We start from the raw sequence: 22,040 nt of genomic DNA, 5'->3' as shown, positions 1-22,040 counted from the left end.
TACTCAGGAATCTGTACTCTTGACCAATACTCTACTGCATGTCTGGGGATTTGAGAATAAAAATTAACAACTATTTACCACCTATTACATACCATACACTAATAAAGTATCTTTTTTTATTTGCTTCTCCCTAAATCTTTTGGATCAGTTTCTATCATTCCAATATAATATATGATTTTTAAAATAAGGTTAAGAGAAATTACTAATTTTCTAAATAATAAGACTCTAAAGTGAGCACTTCAAAATTTAAGAGTCCAATTTTCCAAAATTTTCTCTGTGAAAGTTGTATCACTTCTCAGGTATTGACCTTGCTTTTCATTTAGCCAGAAAAATGAAAGCAATTACAAGAAAACCTCACAGACATCTAAACCACCCAAAGGATTTTAGACCTACCACTCTACTGAAACTCTTTTTAACAGGGTCACCAACAACTCACCTTGCTAAATCCAATGATCAGTTCTCAGACCTCATCTCAGACCTATTAATACATTCAGTATAGCTTTTTACTCTACCTTCCTTATAATATTTTTTTCCTTAGATTTCAGATCACCTGCAGCCTCCAACATTTTCTCCTATTTCTCTGGTTAACATTATTTGCATGTCTGTCATCTTCTCTCAACCTATGAAAGTTGCAGTGGCCCTTTTCACTTCTCTATCTGTACTCCCTTTATTATCTCACCCAGTCTCATACCATTTATCTGATGAGAATTCCCAAAATTTTTTCTTAGCATGACCTGTGTATACTCCATGTATGTCCGCCAAATCTGTATGACCACAGCTTTTTGCTGTCTGTGAGGAATCTCAAGCTTCACATGGCAAAAGTAAACTCATGATTATACCCACTCCAGACATTCACTCCCCATGATTTCTCCATCCTAGTTGACACCAGCCCTTTAGTTGCTGAAAGCAAAAGTTTTAGAATCTTTGTGGCTTCCCTTTTACTCACACTTCACATCTAATCTTTCGGTAAGGTCTGTGGCCTCTACCTTCTAAATATATCCAGGATCCAGGTACTTCTCGCCATCTTCACTGCTATCACCTGAACCAGGCCATCATCATCTCTGGCCTAAATTCCTACAATAGCCTCCTAACCAGTTATATTGTCTCCTTACACCTTACCCACAATACACCAGCCAAAATGATCTTGAAACTACTCAGATGGTGTAATTCCTTGGCTCAAAAATATACAGCACCTTCCCAAGTCATTTAGAACAGAAGCCACAGTCTTTACAATACAAGGTCTAACATAATCTACTTTATTGTCTACTATTTTATTCCTTTCTTATTACTTGTCTCCTTGTCATTCTTTTAATACAGTAGGTACATTCTTGCCTCAAAGCCTTTGCACTTGCTGGTCCCTCTACCTGGAACTTTGCTGCCCCGGTCCTCTACATGGGTTCACTCTCTCAAATTTGCACATCGTTTGCTTAGAGGTCGCCTTATCAGTGAAGATTTTCCAACCATCTTATTAAAAATAGTATTATTTTTCTCCTGACCAGCACCTCTGACATTTTATATAACTTCATTTATTTTGCTTATGGGCTATCTCAGAAATTCCAATAGAACGTAAACTCTGGAAAGGCAGAAATGTTTGCCTACTTTTACATTTTTTCCATAGGATCTGAATAGTGACTGGCCAGAAATGGTGCCAAATAAATATTGGTTGAATAAATAATTAGTTTATCAGAGCAAATGGTATGTTTGAAATAAGAAGATCTCTGCCCAAGTCTTAGGAGAGAAAACTACTAGCTCTAGGAGCCAATGACTTTTACCTTTTCTGCTTACCAGTGTATGTTTAACATCTTGCACAGTGACTGACATTGAGTAGATGCTTAATAAATATTTTATGAATGCCTGATTCACAGATAAATCCATACTAGATAGCTCTTTATTAAGGAATAACACTTAAGACTTAAGATCTTATTTCAATTTTGTTTTTCTTAGTGTGACTAGAAGCTAATTAATAAGAAATATCTTATCAGTTACAATTGTTCCAATGAAATGCATATTTCTTATTATCTGTTAGCAAGGATAGACTAGAGAACATACCAAAAAAAGTTTAGTAGCATTTGGACATTGACACAGTAATTTGAGTGGATAATATATGGAAATGACAAAGAGCTGGAAGATATTGCTCAGTCATACCTCACATTCCAAGCCTGTAGTTGGTGTTAGCATATCAAACACAGTGATTTCTGATGGAGTAATCATTTCCATAACTGTCAGAAATGAAAAGGTAATCCTCATTAGTGGAATGTATTTATCTTGTATGGAATTGATATGTGACAGAAACTGTACTAAGAAATTTTATATAGATTATTTCACGTATTCCTTTCTAGAATCCTGTGGTGTTGGTAATAATGGTATCGACATTTTACAGATGAACAAACTAAGCTGTAGAGAAGTAAGGCTGTTAAGTGGCAGAGACAGAATTTGAACTTGGAAATGAATTCTGATTTCAGAAATTTGGCTTTTAATCACCATTCTATAAACCCCTTCTTTTTTTGAGACAGAGTTTCGCTCTGTCACCCAGGCTGGAGTGCAGTGGTGAGATCTCAGCTCACTGCAAGCTCCGCCTCCTGGGTTCACGCCATTCTCCTACCTCAGTCTCTCAAGTAGCTGGGACTACAGGCGCCTGCCACCACACCTGGCTAATTTTTTGTATTTTTAGTAGAGACGAGGTTTCCCCCTGTTAGCCAGGATGGCCTCCTCTCGATCTCCTGACCTCGTGATCTGCCTGCCTAGGCCTCCCAAAGTGCTGGGATTACAGGCGTGAGCCACCACGCCCAGCCCACCTTCACTTTCTTAATGGTGTCAACACAACTGTGGGAACAGGTAAAAAAAATATTAATAGTATCACTAACCATTCCTCAGGAGTTAAAATTTTTGTTACATTTTGAAAATAAGTAACGAGGCTGACCCCTTGATTTTGGTGAACCTTAAGAATGTGTTCCTTGCGAGCAGAATAAATGCTGATGTGGACCATGTAGAGACCCTAGTTGATGGTTGTGATTTAGGGTTGACCCATGAAAACGGGAGATGTGATTGGTAAACACATCTGTGAGGCACCTTCTAAGGTGCCAATATCAGAGCTATCTCTAAAATATTCAGTCCGAAAGATTGCAGAAGAGCCACAACGAATGGCTAAAACTATTCTCAGCCATAATTGCAGTGCCCAGAGTTGATAGTGTTTAAAAATAACTTCATTAGTTTCCTATTGCTGCTGTAATAAATTAACACAAATTTAGTGGCTTAAAACAACACCAGTGTATTAGCCATTTTGGAGCTCAATGTAGCCATTTCACAATGCACACATATTTCAAAACAACATGTACACAATAAACATATACAATTTTTCTTTGTCAATTTTTAAAATTAATTAATTAATTTTTAAACAAAATAAGTCCTAAAATCAAGCTATCAGTAGGACTGCATTCCTTCTGGAGGCTCTAAGGGAGACTCTGCTTCCTGGTCTCTTCCAGCTTCTATGAACTACCTGGACTTGGCTCATGGTCCCTTCCTTTAACTTCAAAACGACAGCACGAAATCTGCAAATCAATCTCTCTCTCTCTTCCTCTTCTTCCTTCCCTTCCTTTCCCCTTATTTCCTCTGATTCTGTTGTCACATGACCTTCCCTGACTCCAACTCTCTTGCCTCTCTCTTATAAGGACATTTGTGATTACATTGGCACCTCATAAAGATTCCAGGATAATTTCCCCATCTCATGATCCAGGCATAAGCCAGTCAGCACCTTAATTTAGCCACATGTATGGCCATATAAGGTCATATATTCAAAGATTCCGGGGACTAAGAGAGTGACATCTTTGGAGGGCCATTATTCAGCATACCACAATGACATTTTAAAAACTTTTAATATTTCTGACCAGGCGCGGTGGATCTTGCCTGTAATCCCAGAGCTTTGGGAGGCCAAAGTGAGCAGATCATTTGAGGCCGGGAGTTCAAGGCCAGCCTGGCCAATATGGCGAAACCCTGTCTCTATTAAACATACAAAAATTAGCCAGGCACGGTGGTTCACGCCTGTAGTTCCAGCTACTGGGGAGGATGAGGCAGGAAAGTCTCTTGAACTTGGGAAGTGGAGGTTGCAGTGAGCCAAGATCATGCCACTACACTCCAGCCTGAGTGACAGAGCAAGACTCCATCTCAAAAAAAATAAAACAAAAAATTATAATGACTGGGAAGTTCAGTGGTCCTAACAGTGAAGGAGTTTACTGTTCTCTAAAATCATCAAAGGCTTACAAACATTATCTGGGTGTAGATTTACAATGGCCAAGCTGTCTTGATAACTACAGCTTTGTAGTATGTCTTGAAACTGGAAGTATGAGTCCTCCAAATTAGTTATTTTTCAAGATTGTTTTGGCTGTTCTAGGTTCCTTGTACTTCCATATGAATTTAGGGTTAACATCAATTTCTGAAAAGAAGTAGCTGGGATTTTGATAGGGATTGTATTGTGTCTATAAATACAATTTGGGAGTATTGCTATCTTAACAACTCTACCAATCCATGAATATGGAATTTCCTCAGCTTCTTTATTCTATCAATGTTTTATAGCTTTCATTGTACAAGTTTATACTTTTTTTGCTACATACATTCTAAGGATTTTATTATTTTTTGATACTACTATAAATGCAATTGTTTTCTTGATTTCATTTTCAGATTGTGCATGGCTAGTATATAGAAATACAATTGATTTTTGTGTATTGCTCTTGTATTCTGCAACCTTGCTGAACTCATATGATATTGCTAATAGGTTTGAGTAGATCCCTTAGAATAACCTAAGATCATGACATCTGCAAATAGACGTAGAAATAGCTTTATTTTTCTTATCTTTGAGGGTAATGAAATATAGTTTGTGTTCTCTGCATATAGATTGTGGTGGTATAAATCATTTTACACATTTGAGATATATGTTGAATATTAATTTGGGGGATATAAGAGAGCTCAAAGTAGAGAGCAATACTTAGAATAATTAACAGTCTATGCCCCAGATATTAAAACATGCAATCTTATTTCACAGACTTATTCCCCTTATAAACTGAATGATGTAGGTGAAGTACCTCCACCCTCTCCCACAGCATGCTCTAAATTATACTAAATTCACTGACGCCTAAAATTTCACAACAATATAGTAATTCCTCATCTCTACAGGGGTAACACCTCTCTCATAGGGCTCTTTTCAGGATTAAATGTATGCTAAATGCTTAATCCAATACCTGGCATATAATTAGCACTCAAATGGTAGCTAACCAGAGAAGCAGTGTTACTAGTGATGGTTATAGTGAGGCTATTAATACCTTTTTAAAAATCCAGTTTCTTACCATGAGTCCTTTGTGACCTGCCCCCAATAATCTCTTCCACTCTATCTTTCAGCACAATTCCCCTCAAACTGCACATTCAAGATACACTGGACCTGCTTAAGATTCCTTCATGTGACACATTCTCTCTCACTTCCAGACTTTGCACATGTGCAAATAGGAACATGTTTTCCCCTTCTCTTAGCCTATCCAATTCCTGTCTTCAGTTAACCTCTGACACCACACCTCCAAAATAAATATGATGGCCCTCCTGTGGGCTGCTTGTATTTACCCCTGTTATAAGATTGCAATAGCCTCTGGTCTATCAGCAGTTTTAGGCTAGGAGCTGTGACTTGTTTATCATACCTCCTCACTGAGGGCCACGACAGTGCCAGGTAGAATTGGTGTTCAATTAAAGCTTGTCAAATAAATTGAAAGAATAAATATCTGAACTTGACCTACATTATAATACCTTGAGGAATAATGCCTTAAGTTTGTCGAGCCTCGCTGTGAGTGGATTTATTAAATCCTTCCCTGAGGCAAGTTTCACAGTGCGGGAGGAAAGCAAGGTTACGAACCCAGAATGCCTCCTCCCGAGCCTGAGACAGAACGCAAACATGGAAATGGACGCAGTAAAGAAAACCCTGATTTGTGTCTATGTTTCATTAGAGCCAATTTAATCACTGTGAAAATCTAGGTGGGATTTAATCAAACCTAAGAGTAGAGTTTAGGTTTTTAGATATGAGGGAAGTCCAAGGAATCTACACTAACTGAAAAGAATGAGGTGGACCAAATGCAGAAACCATTCAGAAAATGAGGCATGCAGCCCAGTGCGGTGTGGCTCATTCCTGTAATCCCAGTACTTGGGGGGGCTCAGGCAGGAGAATCCTTTGAGGCCAGAAGTTCTAGAAAACATGGCTTGCTGAGCCAATGGATAAGCTTAATGAAGCAAAAGCGACTGCTGGGTTTCCTAGCCCATAGAATAGTATTAACAATAGCAGCTGTGATAAGCGTGCCAACACTTAAATTACATAGTGCTACTTTTGTTGTCTAAAATTGTAACAATACCTGTAAACATGGGCACAGTTGGCTTAGTTGGTGGCATTAATGTTGGTTCTGTGGGAATCACAGGTATACCTACAAAGAAACAAAGATGCTCTTTTTAAAACTATATTTGCTTAAAATGAGACCCACATATTTCATACAGGGCTCTTTAGCATCAAGGAAAATGTTTTGGAAAAGAGAAAACAGGAGAGATGTTAGTGGAAGATCTACATGATTTAAAAAGTAATTAGAAAAAAAGCTATGTAAGAGACATTGAAGAATAATCTTATGAGAGTTGTCTGTCTAAAACTTGTTTACAACCACTTGCCTCAGAGAAAAAATATGCAAGCATATCATTTTTCAGAGTAAATTAAGCAAGGTTCACACTTACAGTCTCCTGGATAAACACACTTGAGGGTGACCTCATCAAGGATCATATTTTTAGGGCAGTAGGGCAAGCATCCTTCAACCCTTTACATGGAAAAAGAGTAAATCAAAGTGAAAAAAAAGTTTGAAATAACAAAAAAAAGGACTATATTTAACATATGTAACTAAGATATATTCTTCCTAAAATGCCTTTATATACCCTTGTCAAGCACTAAGAACTGCTCCATCTGCTACCAACCCATTATATTTCATTTTATAAAATCACAAGCTAGAGGATGATAAGAGAATAGCATTAAGATTAAGGCAGAACTTGAACACAGAATATTAGAACCATACACTTATGTCTGGGGCACACTAAGGCCATGTTCCACGAGTCAGTGGAAATGTGCAAGAATAATTTATTAAGGTGGTGGTGGTGGTGGTGGTGGTGGTGTTGCTGTTTGTGACAGGGTCTCACTCTGTCACCCAGGCTGCAGTTAGTGACATGACCTTGGTTCACTGCAGCTTCATCCTTCTGGGCCCACGTGATCTTCCCACCTCAGCCTCCTGAGTGGCTGGGACTACAGGCATGTGTCACCATGCCTGGCTAATTTTTTCTATTTTTTTTGTAGAGATGTGGTTTCGTCATGTTGCCCAGGCTGATGGTGAATTCCTGGGCTCAAGCAATGAGCCTGCCTCAGCCTCCCAAAGTGCTGGGATTACAGGCATAAACCCTGGTACCTTGCCAGTTTATTGAGATTTCAACCTGTATTGATTACACTGTTGCTTTCCACTCTTATACTCCCCTCATGTCCAAGCAGATTGGCATGTTCTTTGACACTATCCTTGCCTTGACGGCGTTTGTAGAACAAATACAGCATCTTCAGTGGTCTCCCTGCCTGTTATTAATCCTAAACTCACTGAAAAGATATTAGTGATCTCTAGGTGGAAGGGATGAACATGGTTGTAGTTCTTTTGAGAACAGGGAAAGGAAGGAGCAGAAGCTATAGTTTTCAAGAATATTAGGACCTGTGCCCAAATCTGGGGCAGTGCTCTGGAAGGACATGGTTGTATAAGAGCCTGAAGAGATTCTATTTCAAGCTCTAGGATATCTGGCCTTGGTAAGAATCCCCAGTCCTTGTTTGGAGCACAGAAACCAAGGAAGAGTCTCAAATTTCAAGAGGCCATGTTGTGGGCCAAAGACAGGAAGGAACATGAGAATGCTTTTCTGCTAAAGGAATGGAGACAAAATAATGACTGAGAGGGCATTTTCCTATGTCCAATAAAGGCTCAGAGTTCAATTTATTCTAAATCAAAGGAAAAAAATATAATCCTTCAGGTGCAACCAACTCTAATTATTGTATTAATACATACTACAGAGAATTCATACAGATATTGCTATAAAAAGGCTTGCTCGTCTGCCTCTAGAATATACTAGCAGTTTTAACTAATATATTTAAATATTTTAAAAACATTTCCATTGCCTCGTCTGTAAAGAATTTGAACTAAAAGTGTTGAAGGCCTCGTTTCATTCCAGATGGAAACAAACTAACTTGGCACTAAAGGTAAATGCTGCTCAGAAGACCCTTGTTCTTGGAGGCAAATCCAGGCAACGCTTTTTAAAGACAAGAAAAGTTAACTTCTGTCTTAATGAGGTTTAATGAAACACATTTAGCCACCTCCTGGATACCTCCTTCACAATTGATTTTTTTAAAACATAAACAGCTTAGCTTATATAACTGTTTGTTTCATAAAATGAAGTTGAGTAATAAAACTTTTAACTAGCATATGATATTCTTATTCTCCTCTAAACTTTGTGAAGTGGAAGAAAAAAGAAAAATGAAAGTTACTGAATCACTGAAAGACAAAGTCTAGTTAGTTATTGTTTATTTGAGTCAACATCAATTTTTATGCAACTCAATCATTTTGCAGTTGTTTGATGCAAGTCAAAACCACAGCCATCCTTGTACAATACTTTTCAAAAAACCATTAACAGCCATGTCTTCTATCTTACAGTAAAAGACAAAGTCCTTACAACAGGTACAAAGCCTTATATGATTTGCCCACTACTACTATCATCTGGTCTCATCTCCCACTTCTCTCCATTTTGCTCACTTTGTTCTAACTTATTACCTCCTTGCTGATCCTCAAACACAAAACACATTCCCACTGCAAGACCTTTGCACTGTTCTCAAATTAAAGACTCTTCCCCAAATATCCACCTGGCCAGCCCCTTCACTACATTTAGATCTCTGACCAGATGTTACTTTGTCAGGGTGCTCTTCCCTGACCACCAATATTAATTAGCAAACACACACACACACACACACACACACACACACACACACACGCCTTATGCTGTCTCCTTCACCTTCCTTTATTTTTCTCTGTAACACATATCCGCCATAACAATATGTTGCATTATATATTTACATTTTTGTTTGGTTATTTTCTGCTCAATCCAACAGTATGGAAGCTTCATGAGGGCAAATGCTTGTCTATTTTGTTCAGTATTGTCTCCCCAGCAGCAAGAAGATTGCCTACCACATAGCAGACGTTCAATAACTACTTCTTGATTTAAGTGAAATTAATAGCATATACAACTTCAGAATGGCTGTTTTTAAATCTTGAAAAAATTAACTGAAAACAGAATTTGCTAAGGCTGGACTTTGATCACTGATTGATAAACATTACTTACGGTGGAAGAAATTTGCATGCTACTGCTTCAGGGTCACTACAGGTTTTAAAACAGGGTGTAGCACAAGGTTCATATCTCCATTCACACATCCTCCTGTAAGGCACTGCTGTCTGGATTTCTGGGAAAAAATAAAGTTTAGATTGTGTGCATATTTAATACACAGCTTGAAAAATAATAATTTCTTTTCTTTTTTTTTTTTTTGAGACAGAGTCTTGCTCTGTCATCCAGGCCTGAGTACAGTGGCACTATCTCGGCTCCCCACAACCTCTGCCTCCTGGGTTCAAGTGATTCTCGTGCCTCAGCCTCCCAAGTAGCTGGGACTACATGCACATGCCACCATGCCCAGTTAATTTTTATATTTGTAATAGAAATGGGGTTTTGCCATATTGACCAGGCTGGTCTCGAATTCCTGACCTCAGGTGATCTACCTGCCTTGGCCTCCCAAAATGCTGGGATTACAGGTGTGAACCATTGCGCCTGGCCAAAAACTAACAATTTCTTAAATGAACCCTCCTAGGGTTGGACCCTTCTTTGACGACAATGCTACAGGAAAGACAGAACTGAAGAAAAAAACACTGTTATTTCTTGGTGATCAAAGCATTACATGCTCAGATTAAATATCTAGATGTACACCTATCTTCCAAAGATTTAAAAAAGCAAGGGGTTGGAGGAGGCTGAGGAAAATTCAAAGCATTCTTTATATATATATATATATATATATATGTAGTGGGTTTTCATCTGTCTTCACATCATAATACCCAACACTTGTTTAGAATTTTACTTTTTGCAAAGTGATTGTCCGTCCAGTATTCTATTTTATCCTGCAAAAACCCTATTAAGTAGATATTATTTCTAATTTATAAATGAGGAAATTGAGTCTCACAGCAGCCAAGAAACTTGGCAAGTTCAAACAATTAGAAAAATGACAAGACCAAACACATTTCATGAACTCAAATCTAGGAAGAATATTCTGTTGTTTTTCTCACAAAACTTAGCACATTGCCTTGTACCAGATAAGTATTTTTTGAATACAAAATACATGGGTGGATTTGAAAAATACATGCATACAGTTCTAAAATCTTCCTTGATTGAAGTTTTTCTCCTGCAAGGTCTGCTAATACTCTCCCCTTCCCACAGCATAGAGAAGTCCTTTTGTAGCTGTTCAAAGATATCTCTGAACGAGAGAACCTCTTAAGAAAGAAAATTCAGGAGGCAGGTATGTTTCTTGGACTCTGGATACAGAATTCAATTCCATATTACAGCAAGGAAAATAAGTCTTTTTGGAAAGCATCTATGTATCTAAAGACTTAAGTAATTGCTGAACTTGAGTTACTGGTCCCATGCATCCTGAAAGAGGACTGGTTCCAAGACTACAATAGGCTCCTGGAGTTTTCTAGGTTTCAGAAGCCCACAAAGATCGACTTCTGATATTCTGATGATGCCACGTGCCACAGTTCTCTAAGCCTCAAATAGGACTACTAGATCTGGTTCTAAGAGCACAGATTTCTAGAGCAGAGGGGAAATAGAGGCCTGGAAAGGTCAAATGTAGGTAAATTGAAGTAAGCAAATCACATCCACTCTATGGAATGCTATATAGATGTGTCAGTGGCTCCTTTTCTCAAGAGCACAGTGCAGGAGGACAGCTCTCCCCTTGGTTCTCCTTGCTTTCTCTCTCCCACTTGCAGTTCTCAAAACAACTGCAAAATATTCTGAGAGTTATCCTGAGGTAAGGAGGAATCTTCTGAAACAATCCAGGATCTGTTGCCATTCCCAACAGGATGTCCTGCAAAGTGTGTGCTCAGTGATTCCAGTTGCACCTGAAGTATCAAATCCAGAGCAGAGTGCTTTCAGGGTCCCTCAACTGCAGTGCAACATGGAGCATGTGCAGACACGATTCAGTTCACCCTGGGCTTTTCTGAGCCTAGAGTACTGGCTCACCATGAATCCTAGGCTTCTGTTGATTCTTGCCGTCTATCTGTAAGTAGTAAAATTCCTTTGCCTGACTTATTTTGTGAGTATGTCACCACACTAAAGAATGTATGGACCACACCTAATAATGCAAATGGCAGAGATATTAGAACTTCTTTTGCTTTGTTCTGAGCTCGTTGCCAGAGTAAGAACCCTTGCAGAATTCTGGAATCTAGGTTTGCACAAAACCTCCTGCCAGACTTAGGAACGTTTGCATACAGGAACTGTATTCGATAGGTCAAATTTTGAAGCTCAATTTGTACTTTTTAAAATCCATTATTAGAAGGGCTTGCAGAAATATACTCTCAACAGAAAAGGCAAATTAACTGCTCTCTTGAACTGCTTTAGGAGGGCTCACAAGGATGAAACAATTTCTTGGGGAGACTCAAGATAGATATCAACCTCCTGGATTTTGAAAATAAAGCATGACTTTTAAACATTGCATAAAGAAGTAAAGCTCACTTCAGAAAATTCAATAGCTATAGACCTCAAAGGCTCTCTAGAAGTAAGATTAGGCTTCTGCTGAACTAGATAAATCTTCTAGAGGTCAATGGAAACAGATACCCTGTATCCAACTGACAGAGATAAACATATTGTCCTTATCACTAAGAATCAGATTAACAAGAATTTGCCTTCTAGGAAAGAAAAAGTAGATACAAACATTAGACAACAATGCCACATGAGTGGGCCCTGATTCCAATGTCCAGACAGCACTGGTAGTAATAATTGGGGTAATAATAATAAATCAGGTTATTTAGGATTGTTCTAAGCAATGTACATCAACTTATTCAACACTCACAATAACCCTATAAAGTGGGTATTATTATTTCTCCAATTTTATAGTTCAGTAAACTAGGGGGTATAGAGGTTAAGAAACTTACTTAAGGTCCTAAAACCATCTGCTTATATACAGTAAGAATGGTTTTTAAATTAAAGACATAAATATTCTGCCTAATATAAATTACCTATTTGTTCTCTTTTTGGACATCTCAGGAAACATACCTTCTATGCTGAAGCTACTTAAATGTTTAAATTCTTCAGAATCATCATATTTTGATGCTTTGACACTAGCACCTGTGAATGTGATGAAAAAACCTTTCTTGCTGTATAATTCAAATGCACTGTAACCAGGAATCCAGAGGCCCTGATGGTGGAAAAATGTTGCTCTCCGATGAAAGGCTGAATTTGCCTCCCACAGCTCCAAGCTAAGAGTATCACTGTCATGGACATAGAGAAAGTAGTTTGGCCTTTCAGCAGATTCCAAGGAAACAAGTGCCAATGCTGTAAAACATAGAACAGTGTAGATTCTCAGAAGAAGGAAGATCATCAACATTGGTATCGCAAAATGTACTTATAAACAAAATACTACTGCACAATTGCCAAACATAGGGCTGATCACTAATATTTCAGAATAAATTAGGAGATGCCTGAAAGAAGAAAAAAAGTAGTACTTTAAATTCAGTGAATAACAGTGATATCACTAAAAAGAAAAAAAAAAATCAGTCTTTGGTAACTTCTGTCTTTTAAATAATTTGTCCTTGGGGGAAAAAATAAATGTCAATGAAGACTCCAGAATGTACAATTTTATACAAGAAACTGAACGATTAATTGGACATACATTTGTGTTTGCAAGCTTTAACATTTACAAATGTACAAAATCTACAAACGGCTAAATTGGATGATAAAAAAGGGAATAGAGAAATAGATGAATTTAGGGACGTAACTGCATTTCAGTATCACTGGGCTCTCTTAATGAGCAAATGTTCTTGAAAGAGAGTTTACTGCACCAAAAAGGGACTATTTATCCAACATTATTGTCAATTTCCCAAAAGATGATCAAATGGCTAATGGGCAATTGGGCTTTACAAAGCATTGAAGAATTATCACCTTTTTTTAGCTAGAGCTCTGAACATTTACCTTATATTTGTAAAACTCATGAAATAAAGGTTTTTAAATTGAGATGATTTTAGGCTGATTTTCTTAAACATCATTTGGATTTTTTCTAGTGAAACCATTAGTTATTACAAATTGTAAAATGAAGAGTTCTCTCAAATTCAATATGGTTTCAAAGGCATTTATCATGTTGTAAAATTTAAGTTCTGCTGAGCACCAAAAGATGCCAAGAATAATAAAATAAATTTTTATATGAGAAAAAAAATGTAACCAACATAATTTAGAACTTGATGGTGATAGGTGTTTTCAGAACTAAAAGAGTTCTTTTTACAGGAAAGAAATAATTTATTCTAACCGGAGAATTGTGAGCATTCTCAGAACAAGCGAAAGTTAAGTCTGATGTTCATCCAACAAATAAATTCCTAAGCTGATACAACATGTCATGCATGGTTCCAAGTAGACTGAACATCACTGGATCAGAAGGGAAACTACCACCAATCAGAACAGGTGCCAGGTGGATACAATCAGTACAGACCTGCAGGTTCAAACCAGTAAAAGTAGGACTAGGTTCAGGGCACTGAGGACATGTTCAGGAACCAGGACAGACAAGGCAGTTAAGGATAATAGAATAACAGACTGTCACAATGACTGTCTACACTCTGATTTATGTTCTTCATATAGAACTTCTTTGGTATCAATTCACAATTTACTTTTACTTTTGGGGGCATTAAAACCTTTCAAATGTTAAGAATCAGTGGATGGTTTTTCAAAAACATCAAACTAAGTTCTGTGACTAATATTAAGAAAATTTTAGCTATATTTTATTTAACACCAAAAACTCAAACAATTGTCATTCTAACATATATATGCCAATAAATAAACAAAGAAATGATTTTGTATACAAAAGAGAAAGCTGGCTTTTGTGCCAATGTTATATTTTATGTCATATCCCTTAGAGCACTTTTTAAAAATGCCATGAACATATTAGATTCTCAATTAATATTTACTGAGTGGCTAAATCTTAAAATGTAAATGGAAAGCTAAACTCTTATTTTCAATTATACTTACATGATACCTTCTCTTTGAAAAGGCCTGGAGTGATCATAAAATAAAAAAATAAATTGGTATGAACACTGCTTCTTGGCAAAGAGAAAACGCTTCTGCTGGTCATATTGACCCCCAGAACAAGGCCACTCTGCCCATAGCTTGCCAGCATATATGGTCCTTCTCCAAGTCCTAGTTAAGTACAAATATGAGAATTATAAATTGGCACAGATTTTTAAAATTTCAATCTGTCATTTCAAAGAAATGTTTTAATAACAAAATACTTAAAAATATTGAGCAATTAGAAATTTATCACTAATAAAATAACTAAATTCTTCAAAAATAATGATGTATATACATAATGATGTATATGTATATGTTTGTGTTGTGGGTTATGTAAAATGTTGATATACATGTGATCGGTTGTTTCATAAAAGTTTAACCTTACTGCTCTCGGTGTATTTTACTTTCCCTTTTCTCTCATTTTTGTCTCAAAGCCAATTTAACTCAGCACATGCTGAAGAACGAGAAAAAAGATTCAAAGAATGTAAAGGCAAGACTTTCTTCCCCTTAAGGACTTAAGACCAGGCCTAAATAAAGGGGAAAGGATAATTGCATTGGAGGGATGAGAAGTCTTCCAATTAGGAAAGGGGAAGGAGAACCAAAATTTCCACCATAAAGACCAGGAGAAGAACAAAAAGACTGAGAGGATACACTATTTTCAGGTGTACTCTCCTCACTGACCCATCATCTGGGACACATTGAGCAGCTGGGGACCCTTCTAAACGATGAGGAAAAGAGCTTCACTAGGGACTTTGGTACCCTGTATAGAGATAGAAACCTGAAACAGCTTTGCCCCCACATCAAGGTGGAGCCGAGCAGAAACAGTGGACAATTTTTCTTAACCTGGCTGCAGGAGACTCACCATCGCAGTTACAAATGTTACAAATGCAGTGTTTCTCCATAAGCCAAAATACATGAGGACCAAAGAAAATTACAGCAATAGTCTCTACCCGGTAATGGCTAACTTTCTAGCATGGACAAGAGGAAAGTGACACAAACCTCCAAGATGCAAAAATACTTCAAAGTATAAATATGTAGATTTGTACAAATATGTGAATAATATACAAATAATAAGATAAGTGAATTATAATGAGATACAATTCAAAATGGAGAAGATGTGTATACAATTACAACTTGAGGACTTGAAGCACCCTTATGAATATTCAACATAAGAATGAGAAAGGAGAAGGAGAGCAAAACCAAACCTCTCCCCTGCTGCACATGCCCCTTAATACAGCAACCTGAAGAGACAATTGCCATCTGAGAAATCTGTTTGTATAAAAGCCTAAAGCTTTTGAATTGACTCTTAGTTAATTGGTAGCTTGATTCTGGACTATTTTCGCCAGCAACTGGGAGACAAAAGTCATTGATCTTATCATTAATTTTAGGCAGGGAGAAGTACAATTCCACCATCTACTGAAAGCAATCATTTCCTGCAGTGATTCTTTAAAAACAGAAATGAGCATATCCTATCTAATAAAATTACTCTGAACTTAAAACTCATGTAACAATTTTTAGTAGGAAATTGAAGTTCTCCCTCACTTACAGAAATAGCATTTCAAATGCAAGCTTTACATTTTTAGTAAAAATCGTATAAATGAACACAAAGATATTATATAGAATCATTGTGCTAAGAATTATTGAAATAATCTCAGCAATAACCTTTGAATTCTTCTACTACTTTTTAGAATTCTTCCTACAGAATCACAATTATTTATTTATGTATGTGCTTTAAATATTATAAGTATCTTATAAGTATGTTATTACATAGTGTCTGGGATGTAACAAATAAATAAAGGGAGAAATATGCCAGCTATAAATGCCCAAAAAGGACTAGGTAAATTTACAAGGGCTGTGAAATTTATTTGGGATGAAACAAATTAAGAATAACCATTTAAAATCATTTTCTATTCATTATCACTTTCCACAATCATCACAATTTTATATTCCCCTTCAACGTCTATCACTGTTGCATTGCTTTTACAAATTCTAACTCCCCTTGGCACATTGATGCCTTTCCCTATTACTCTGATCATAGGAAATTTATTCATCTGCCACTCCACTGAGCCAATCAGTGTCTCACAAAGGCCAAATGCCCCATGTTCATGCTCTGATATTATCAATACAGTATTACAAATGAAACTAGAAGAACAGGTTTGAAGGATTCTGTAACACATTAGAAGAATGAACCATCACTAGAGGTACTGCAGGCTTGTTAACAGAGAGCAAAATGTAGCAAGTAGCAAGAGGTAAAGAGATTCAATATGCATGGAAAATTCTGCTTCTGGGTACACAAGTCTGCAGAAGAAATGCCAGAAAATACAAAGGCACAGATGGAGACTGTCATAACAGAACTGAGTGAGACAGGAATCTCTGAGTGAGGAAGTTATTGGAGCATTTTCTCAGAGTGTTGTCTGTGTACATTATGTAGAACCTGTGATGACAATGTGCGGTGATCATCCCTACACTAGGATGTATTAACCATACAGTAGGCCATGTAGCATGGAGGTCATGCTCACTGGCCCTGAAGCAAATTGTTTACAAATCCCAATTTGCCACATTTTGGCTAAGTGAATTTGGCAAAGCTATTTAATCTCTCTCTGCTTCAATTTCCTCTGAAAGTGTTGATAATAGCAAAATGCTGATAATAAAATAAAATAATAACATATTTTGAAGTTTAAATTATAGGATCTAGAGAAAGCAGTTAACACAACAAAAGCTTCTGTTATTGTTAATAGGCAATAAATCACATTTTAATTATGGAATCCAAAGATTGATGTGAGTGTTTGTGTGTGTGTGTGTGTGTGTGTATGCATGTACGTGTATGGCAGTCTCTTCACAATCTTGAACAGGACATATTTTTAGTTAGATTTTCTTTAACTACCACAGATATTTTTTAAAGTTGAATTTGCCTCCTCTATCAAACTTCTATAAATGTAACAAATACAACTAAAATCAAAAATGCCAATTTTCTTTTTAATCATTATCTCTATTTCTCTGAAATTATCTAGCTGACAAATTTCTCCAATAAGCCACCTGAAGTGCCTCAGATTGGTTGCTTGGCCCAGATTTCCTGTAACTATTATTCTAACTGACACATCCATCATGGATCCAGAGTTTGCCCAGTTACTGACAAAATGGATACTTCCCTAGATCACTTTACTTGTCTGAATTACGTTTTGAGGCCTGTGCCTTCCTCATTAAATAGTTTTGCAAAAAGACTCGAATTCTGCTATCTTCAAGTATTTTCACTAAAAACATAATTCTCTGTCTCTTCTTACATCTATACCTTAGTTTTAGACAGCAGCATCTCTCAGATTTCTTATTGCAAATCTGGATGTTTGCTCAGACCTGGAGATTTTCATTATTATTGTATCAATAAGTTCTCATTCTGGTAATGTGTAAAGAATGATTTTTGCCTGCAATCATGGCAAATTAAATTCCTTACATTATTTCTTATGTCAGTGCATTTAGACTTTGTTTCTTTGATTTCCACAACGTAAGAAAAATGTGACTGTAGTCACCACACTGTGTAATTGATAACAGAACTTATTCCTCCCATCTAGCTGAAACTTTGTGCCCTTTAACCAACATCTGCCCTTTCCCTGTCCACTTCCCCACCACTAGCCTCCGGTAACCACAGTTCCATTCTCTACTTCTAAAAATTCAACTTTTTTGGATTTCGCAAATAAGTGAAATCATATGGTATTTGTCTCACTGTGCCTGACTTATTTCACTTAGCATAATGTTCCCTAGGTTCATCCATGTTGTTGCAAATGATAGAATTTCTTGCTTTTTAAAGAATGAAGAGCTAAAAGAAAAAATTTCAAATGTTCTCACCACAAAGAAATGGTAAATATTGTAGGTGATGGATATGCTAATTAGCCTGATTTGATCATTCCACAATGTGTACATGTATCAAAACACTACATTGTACCCAATAAATATATACAATTATATTTCTCAATTTAAAAATAAGATAAAATTGTAAAAAACATTTGAACAATGTTTACATTTATAAATAATGGTAAAGGTATGCCTTTGTTATAGATCTTTCATCCTTTTTATCTAAAAAATTAACTAACTTCACCCATCCATTCATTCATGTCATTCCAAAACTGTACTGAGGGCCTCCTAAATTCTGAGAACTTAATTTACACACTATTTTAGTTTTTAGGAAATAAATCTTAACACAGATACTTAGAAATTTTTGAAAATTTTAAAACTTAAAAGCTTTTATGGCATTATATAGTTGTGAACTATTTATAATTTGTTCACAGCATAAGTTGTTCAAAAACTTTTAACCTGAAAATACACCTAATAGAATACTATAGTGATATTTTTAATTTGAATGTCACATACCTTCATTGTAGTATTCACAATCAAGTGCTAAAAGAAAAAAAGAATAAATATTAAACTATTTAAGAAGCCAATCACTTACCTGAATGTGGGCAAGATATGGCTATACATTTATCAATAACTATGTGAAAGAATATAGAATGGTATTATTTAGGAACTTTTTCTGAGCAAAGAACATTCTTTAAGTGATGTGCTGTAATTAAATTTCATATAATTGTTTTAAAATAGGAAAATATATCTGCCAATTTAGAAATCTCAACTGAAAGTGTTCAAATTGTAAGTTTGTTCAGATGTCTTACCACCTACACAAGTAAATTAAAAGTTTAAAGAGTCAAATCTGGAAGCAAATTCAAGGTGATTTTTTAAAAGTATGTTTATCATCAGAACAATGAAACTTCATAGGCATAAAAGAAATAAAGTCATAAACAATTTCTCTAAGGATGGTATTTAAATAATTTATATTTCAAATGGTGCAATGACAGCAATCAAACACAGAACAAAATATTATCTCACAATTTCTTTTTATAAGTCCTTTCGGTATTCTATAATTTATGACTGTCAAAGGAATATAAAATTTCATCATTTTAATTTAATTCTATTTCCATGAGTTTCCTGGCATTATTTCTAAGATAAATCAACAATTAATATGTATTTATTTATCAGTTCTCTACATAATGATGTTCTAAGTAGGGTACTCACAACAAACAGTAGATGATCTCCAATGAATTGATATTCCTTCCTGACAACACTTGTATGCATATGCGGCTATACTAGTGCACAGACACTCACAGTCCCCACCAAGATTACAGTTACATGTATCCTCATGGCAATTTTTGGCAAAAGAAGTAACATCAATCTGAAACATGAGGTGAAAGATTACTTAATTTTAATAGATACTGATTATGATTTAAAGTCAACCCTCTAAAAGAAGATTATGTGTTTTCAAAGTTTCATATTATCAGCTTAACACTGCCACCTAGAGAGTTCTCTTTATTTCAAACTTCTTTATTGCCCAAAGGAGAAAAAAATGTATTAGGAAAATGTCACATCAAAGAACTAGCAAAGGAAATAATAAGATTAATAAATACATAAAACTTCAACATTGGCAATATAACAGATTAATTTTTGGAAGCTTCTTTCATTACTGACGTAATCACATGGCGTTAAAATAAGGGCATCTTCTGCTTCCAATTGTAATCTTATATAATTTTGTATCTTTCTTCCTTCTTTCCTTTCTTTTTTGCCCCCGCTTATGCAACATCCTAATGGCTATTAATGGTAATAGCAATCTTTAAAAACAACTTATTCTATTTACTTAATTTATTTATTTTATTTGCATTATATTTAAGTAGATGACAAAATTTAATATACTGACAATGCATTAAAAAAGGAGCAAGAGACTCAGGAAGCTGAGGCAGGAGAATCCGTTGAACTCGGGAGGCGGAAGTTGCACTGAGCCGAGATCGCGCCCTTGCACTATTGCACTCCACCCTGAGCGACAGAGCGAGACTCTGTCTCAAAAAAAAAAAAAAAAAAAAAAAAAGCAAGGGGCTGGGAGCTGTAGCTCATGCCAGTAATCCCTGCACTTTGGGAGACCGAAGCAGGTGGATCACTTGAGATCAGGAGTTCTCAAGTGGCCAACATGGCAAAACCTTGTCTCTATTAAAAATACAAAAATTAGCTGAGCATGGTGGCACGTCCTGTAGTCTCAGCTGTGGGAGACTGAGGCAGGAGAACCGCTTGAACCCAAAAGGTGGTTATAATGAGCAGACATCAAGTCTGGCCACACCATCTCAAAAAAAAATTAAAAAAGAAAGAAAAGAAAAGAAAAAGAAGCACAGTTTGCTGTCACTGAGCTGTATTTTATTTTTTAGGTCAGTTCATGGGTTAACTTTTCTTTTCAAGTGAAAAAGAACCAGCAGGCTCCGTGGTTCAGGACTCCAGACTTGACACAATATTTCTTGTCAAGCAGATGTGATCCTTGGAAACTATGAAAAGTCTCAAAAGCAACCCTTTCTATAAACAAGACTCTAGTCTACCTATGTGGCTCTAATACGGCAGCCCTCAAACTTTTCTGTCTCAGAATCCCTTTACACTCTTAAAAAAATCACCGAGATCCCCAAGGAGATTTTGTTTATGGGATTATATCTACCAATGTTTACTCTATTAGACATTAAAAATGAGACATTTAAAAATAACAATAGACATTATATGTTTACATGAATAACATGGTTTTAGTGAAAAATGCTTATACATGCCGAGAAATAGTGAAAAGAGTTCACTGTTTTACATTTTTGCAAATCTCTTTAATGTGTGGCTTAATAGCACACAGCTGGATTCTCATATCTGCTTCTTCATCTGGTCTATCATAATGTTTTTGTCTTGTTTGGGTTTGCGTTGAAGTAGATGAAGAAAATTCAGTTCCACACATATATTTAGTTGGAAACAAAGGAGTACTTTAATATCTTTTTCAGGTAATTGTGATATTCTTTGACACTATATCAAAACTCAAAAAAAATCATTTTCAAAAAGGCCATTGCAATGTGAAATCTAAAACCACATCAATAAACTTTAACTTTGCTATGTTAAAATTATTTTTATATTTTGCCCTTTGAATGGATCTTTTACTTTTGCATGATTTTGTAACATCATGCATTGGTCATGTGGAAAATTTATGGACCCGTGCATATCTTCAAAATGTTGATGCATTTGATTATATACAATAGCTACAAGTCACGTTTGTTAATATCATCATCTAGATCATCAAAAAACTCATTAAGTATCAAAAACCTTATAAGCTAGCAGGGGTGGATCTAACTTTTACAAAACTCTAATTTTCCTTGAAAGTAAATTTTATCAAAGACAACAGACACCATCAGGTGTTTCCTTAAAGCCACAGACTCATTTCACACATTTCAAGAAAATATCTGCCAGGCGCAATGGCTCATGCCTGTAATCCCAGTCTTTTGGGAGGCAGAGGTGGGCAGATCATCTGAGGTCAGGAGTTCCACACCAGCCTGGCCAACATGATGAGACTCCGCCTCTACTAAAAATACAAAAATTAGCTGAGCATGGTGGCACACATCTATAATCCCAGCTACTTGGGAGACTGAGGCAGGAGAATCGCTTGAACCGAGGAGGCAGAGGTTGTAGTGAGTCAAGATCATGCTACTGCACTCCAGCCTGGATGACAGAGCAAGACTCCATCAGAAAAAGAAAGAAGGAATGAAGGAAGGAAGAAAGGAAGGAAGGAAGGAAGGAAGGAAGGAAGGAAGGAAGGAAGGAAGGAAGGA

At 36.3% G+C, this 22,040-nt stretch overlaps 1 protein-coding gene across 1 annotated transcript in view; it reads right to left on the bottom strand.

Moving 5' to 3' along the window:
* OTOGL (otogelin-like) overlaps nt 1-22,040 on the bottom strand; it is a 166,363-nt gene that overhangs the window by 45,386 nt on the left and 98,937 nt on the right. Inside the window, exons 30-37 of the mRNA XM_011994393.1 lie at nt 19,447-19,603; nt 18,751-18,777; nt 14,350-14,517; nt 12,391-12,669; nt 9,421-9,538; nt 6,748-6,827; nt 6,381-6,449; nt 2,146-2,219 (exon numbers count right to left, since the gene is read on the bottom strand). Of these exons, the coding sequence (XP_011849783.1) occupies nt 2,146-2,219; nt 6,381-6,449; nt 6,748-6,827; nt 9,421-9,538; nt 12,391-12,669; nt 14,350-14,517; nt 18,751-18,777; nt 19,447-19,603 (972 nt within the window). The remainder of the gene's footprint in view (nt 1-2,145; nt 2,220-6,380; nt 6,450-6,747; nt 6,828-9,420; nt 9,539-12,390; nt 12,670-14,349; nt 14,518-18,750; nt 18,778-19,446; nt 19,604-22,040) is intronic.

The sequence above is a fragment of the Mandrillus leucophaeus genome, unplaced genomic scaffold (assembly GCF_000951045.1).
Source record: "Mandrillus leucophaeus isolate KB7577 unplaced genomic scaffold, Mleu.le_1.0 Scaffold455, whole genome shotgun sequence".
NCBI classification, from domain to species: Eukaryota; Metazoa; Chordata; class Mammalia; order Primates; family Cercopithecidae; genus Mandrillus; species Mandrillus leucophaeus.
Note: the sequence above shows the minus strand (reverse complement) of the source record. Positions and strands in the feature narration are given on the sequence as shown.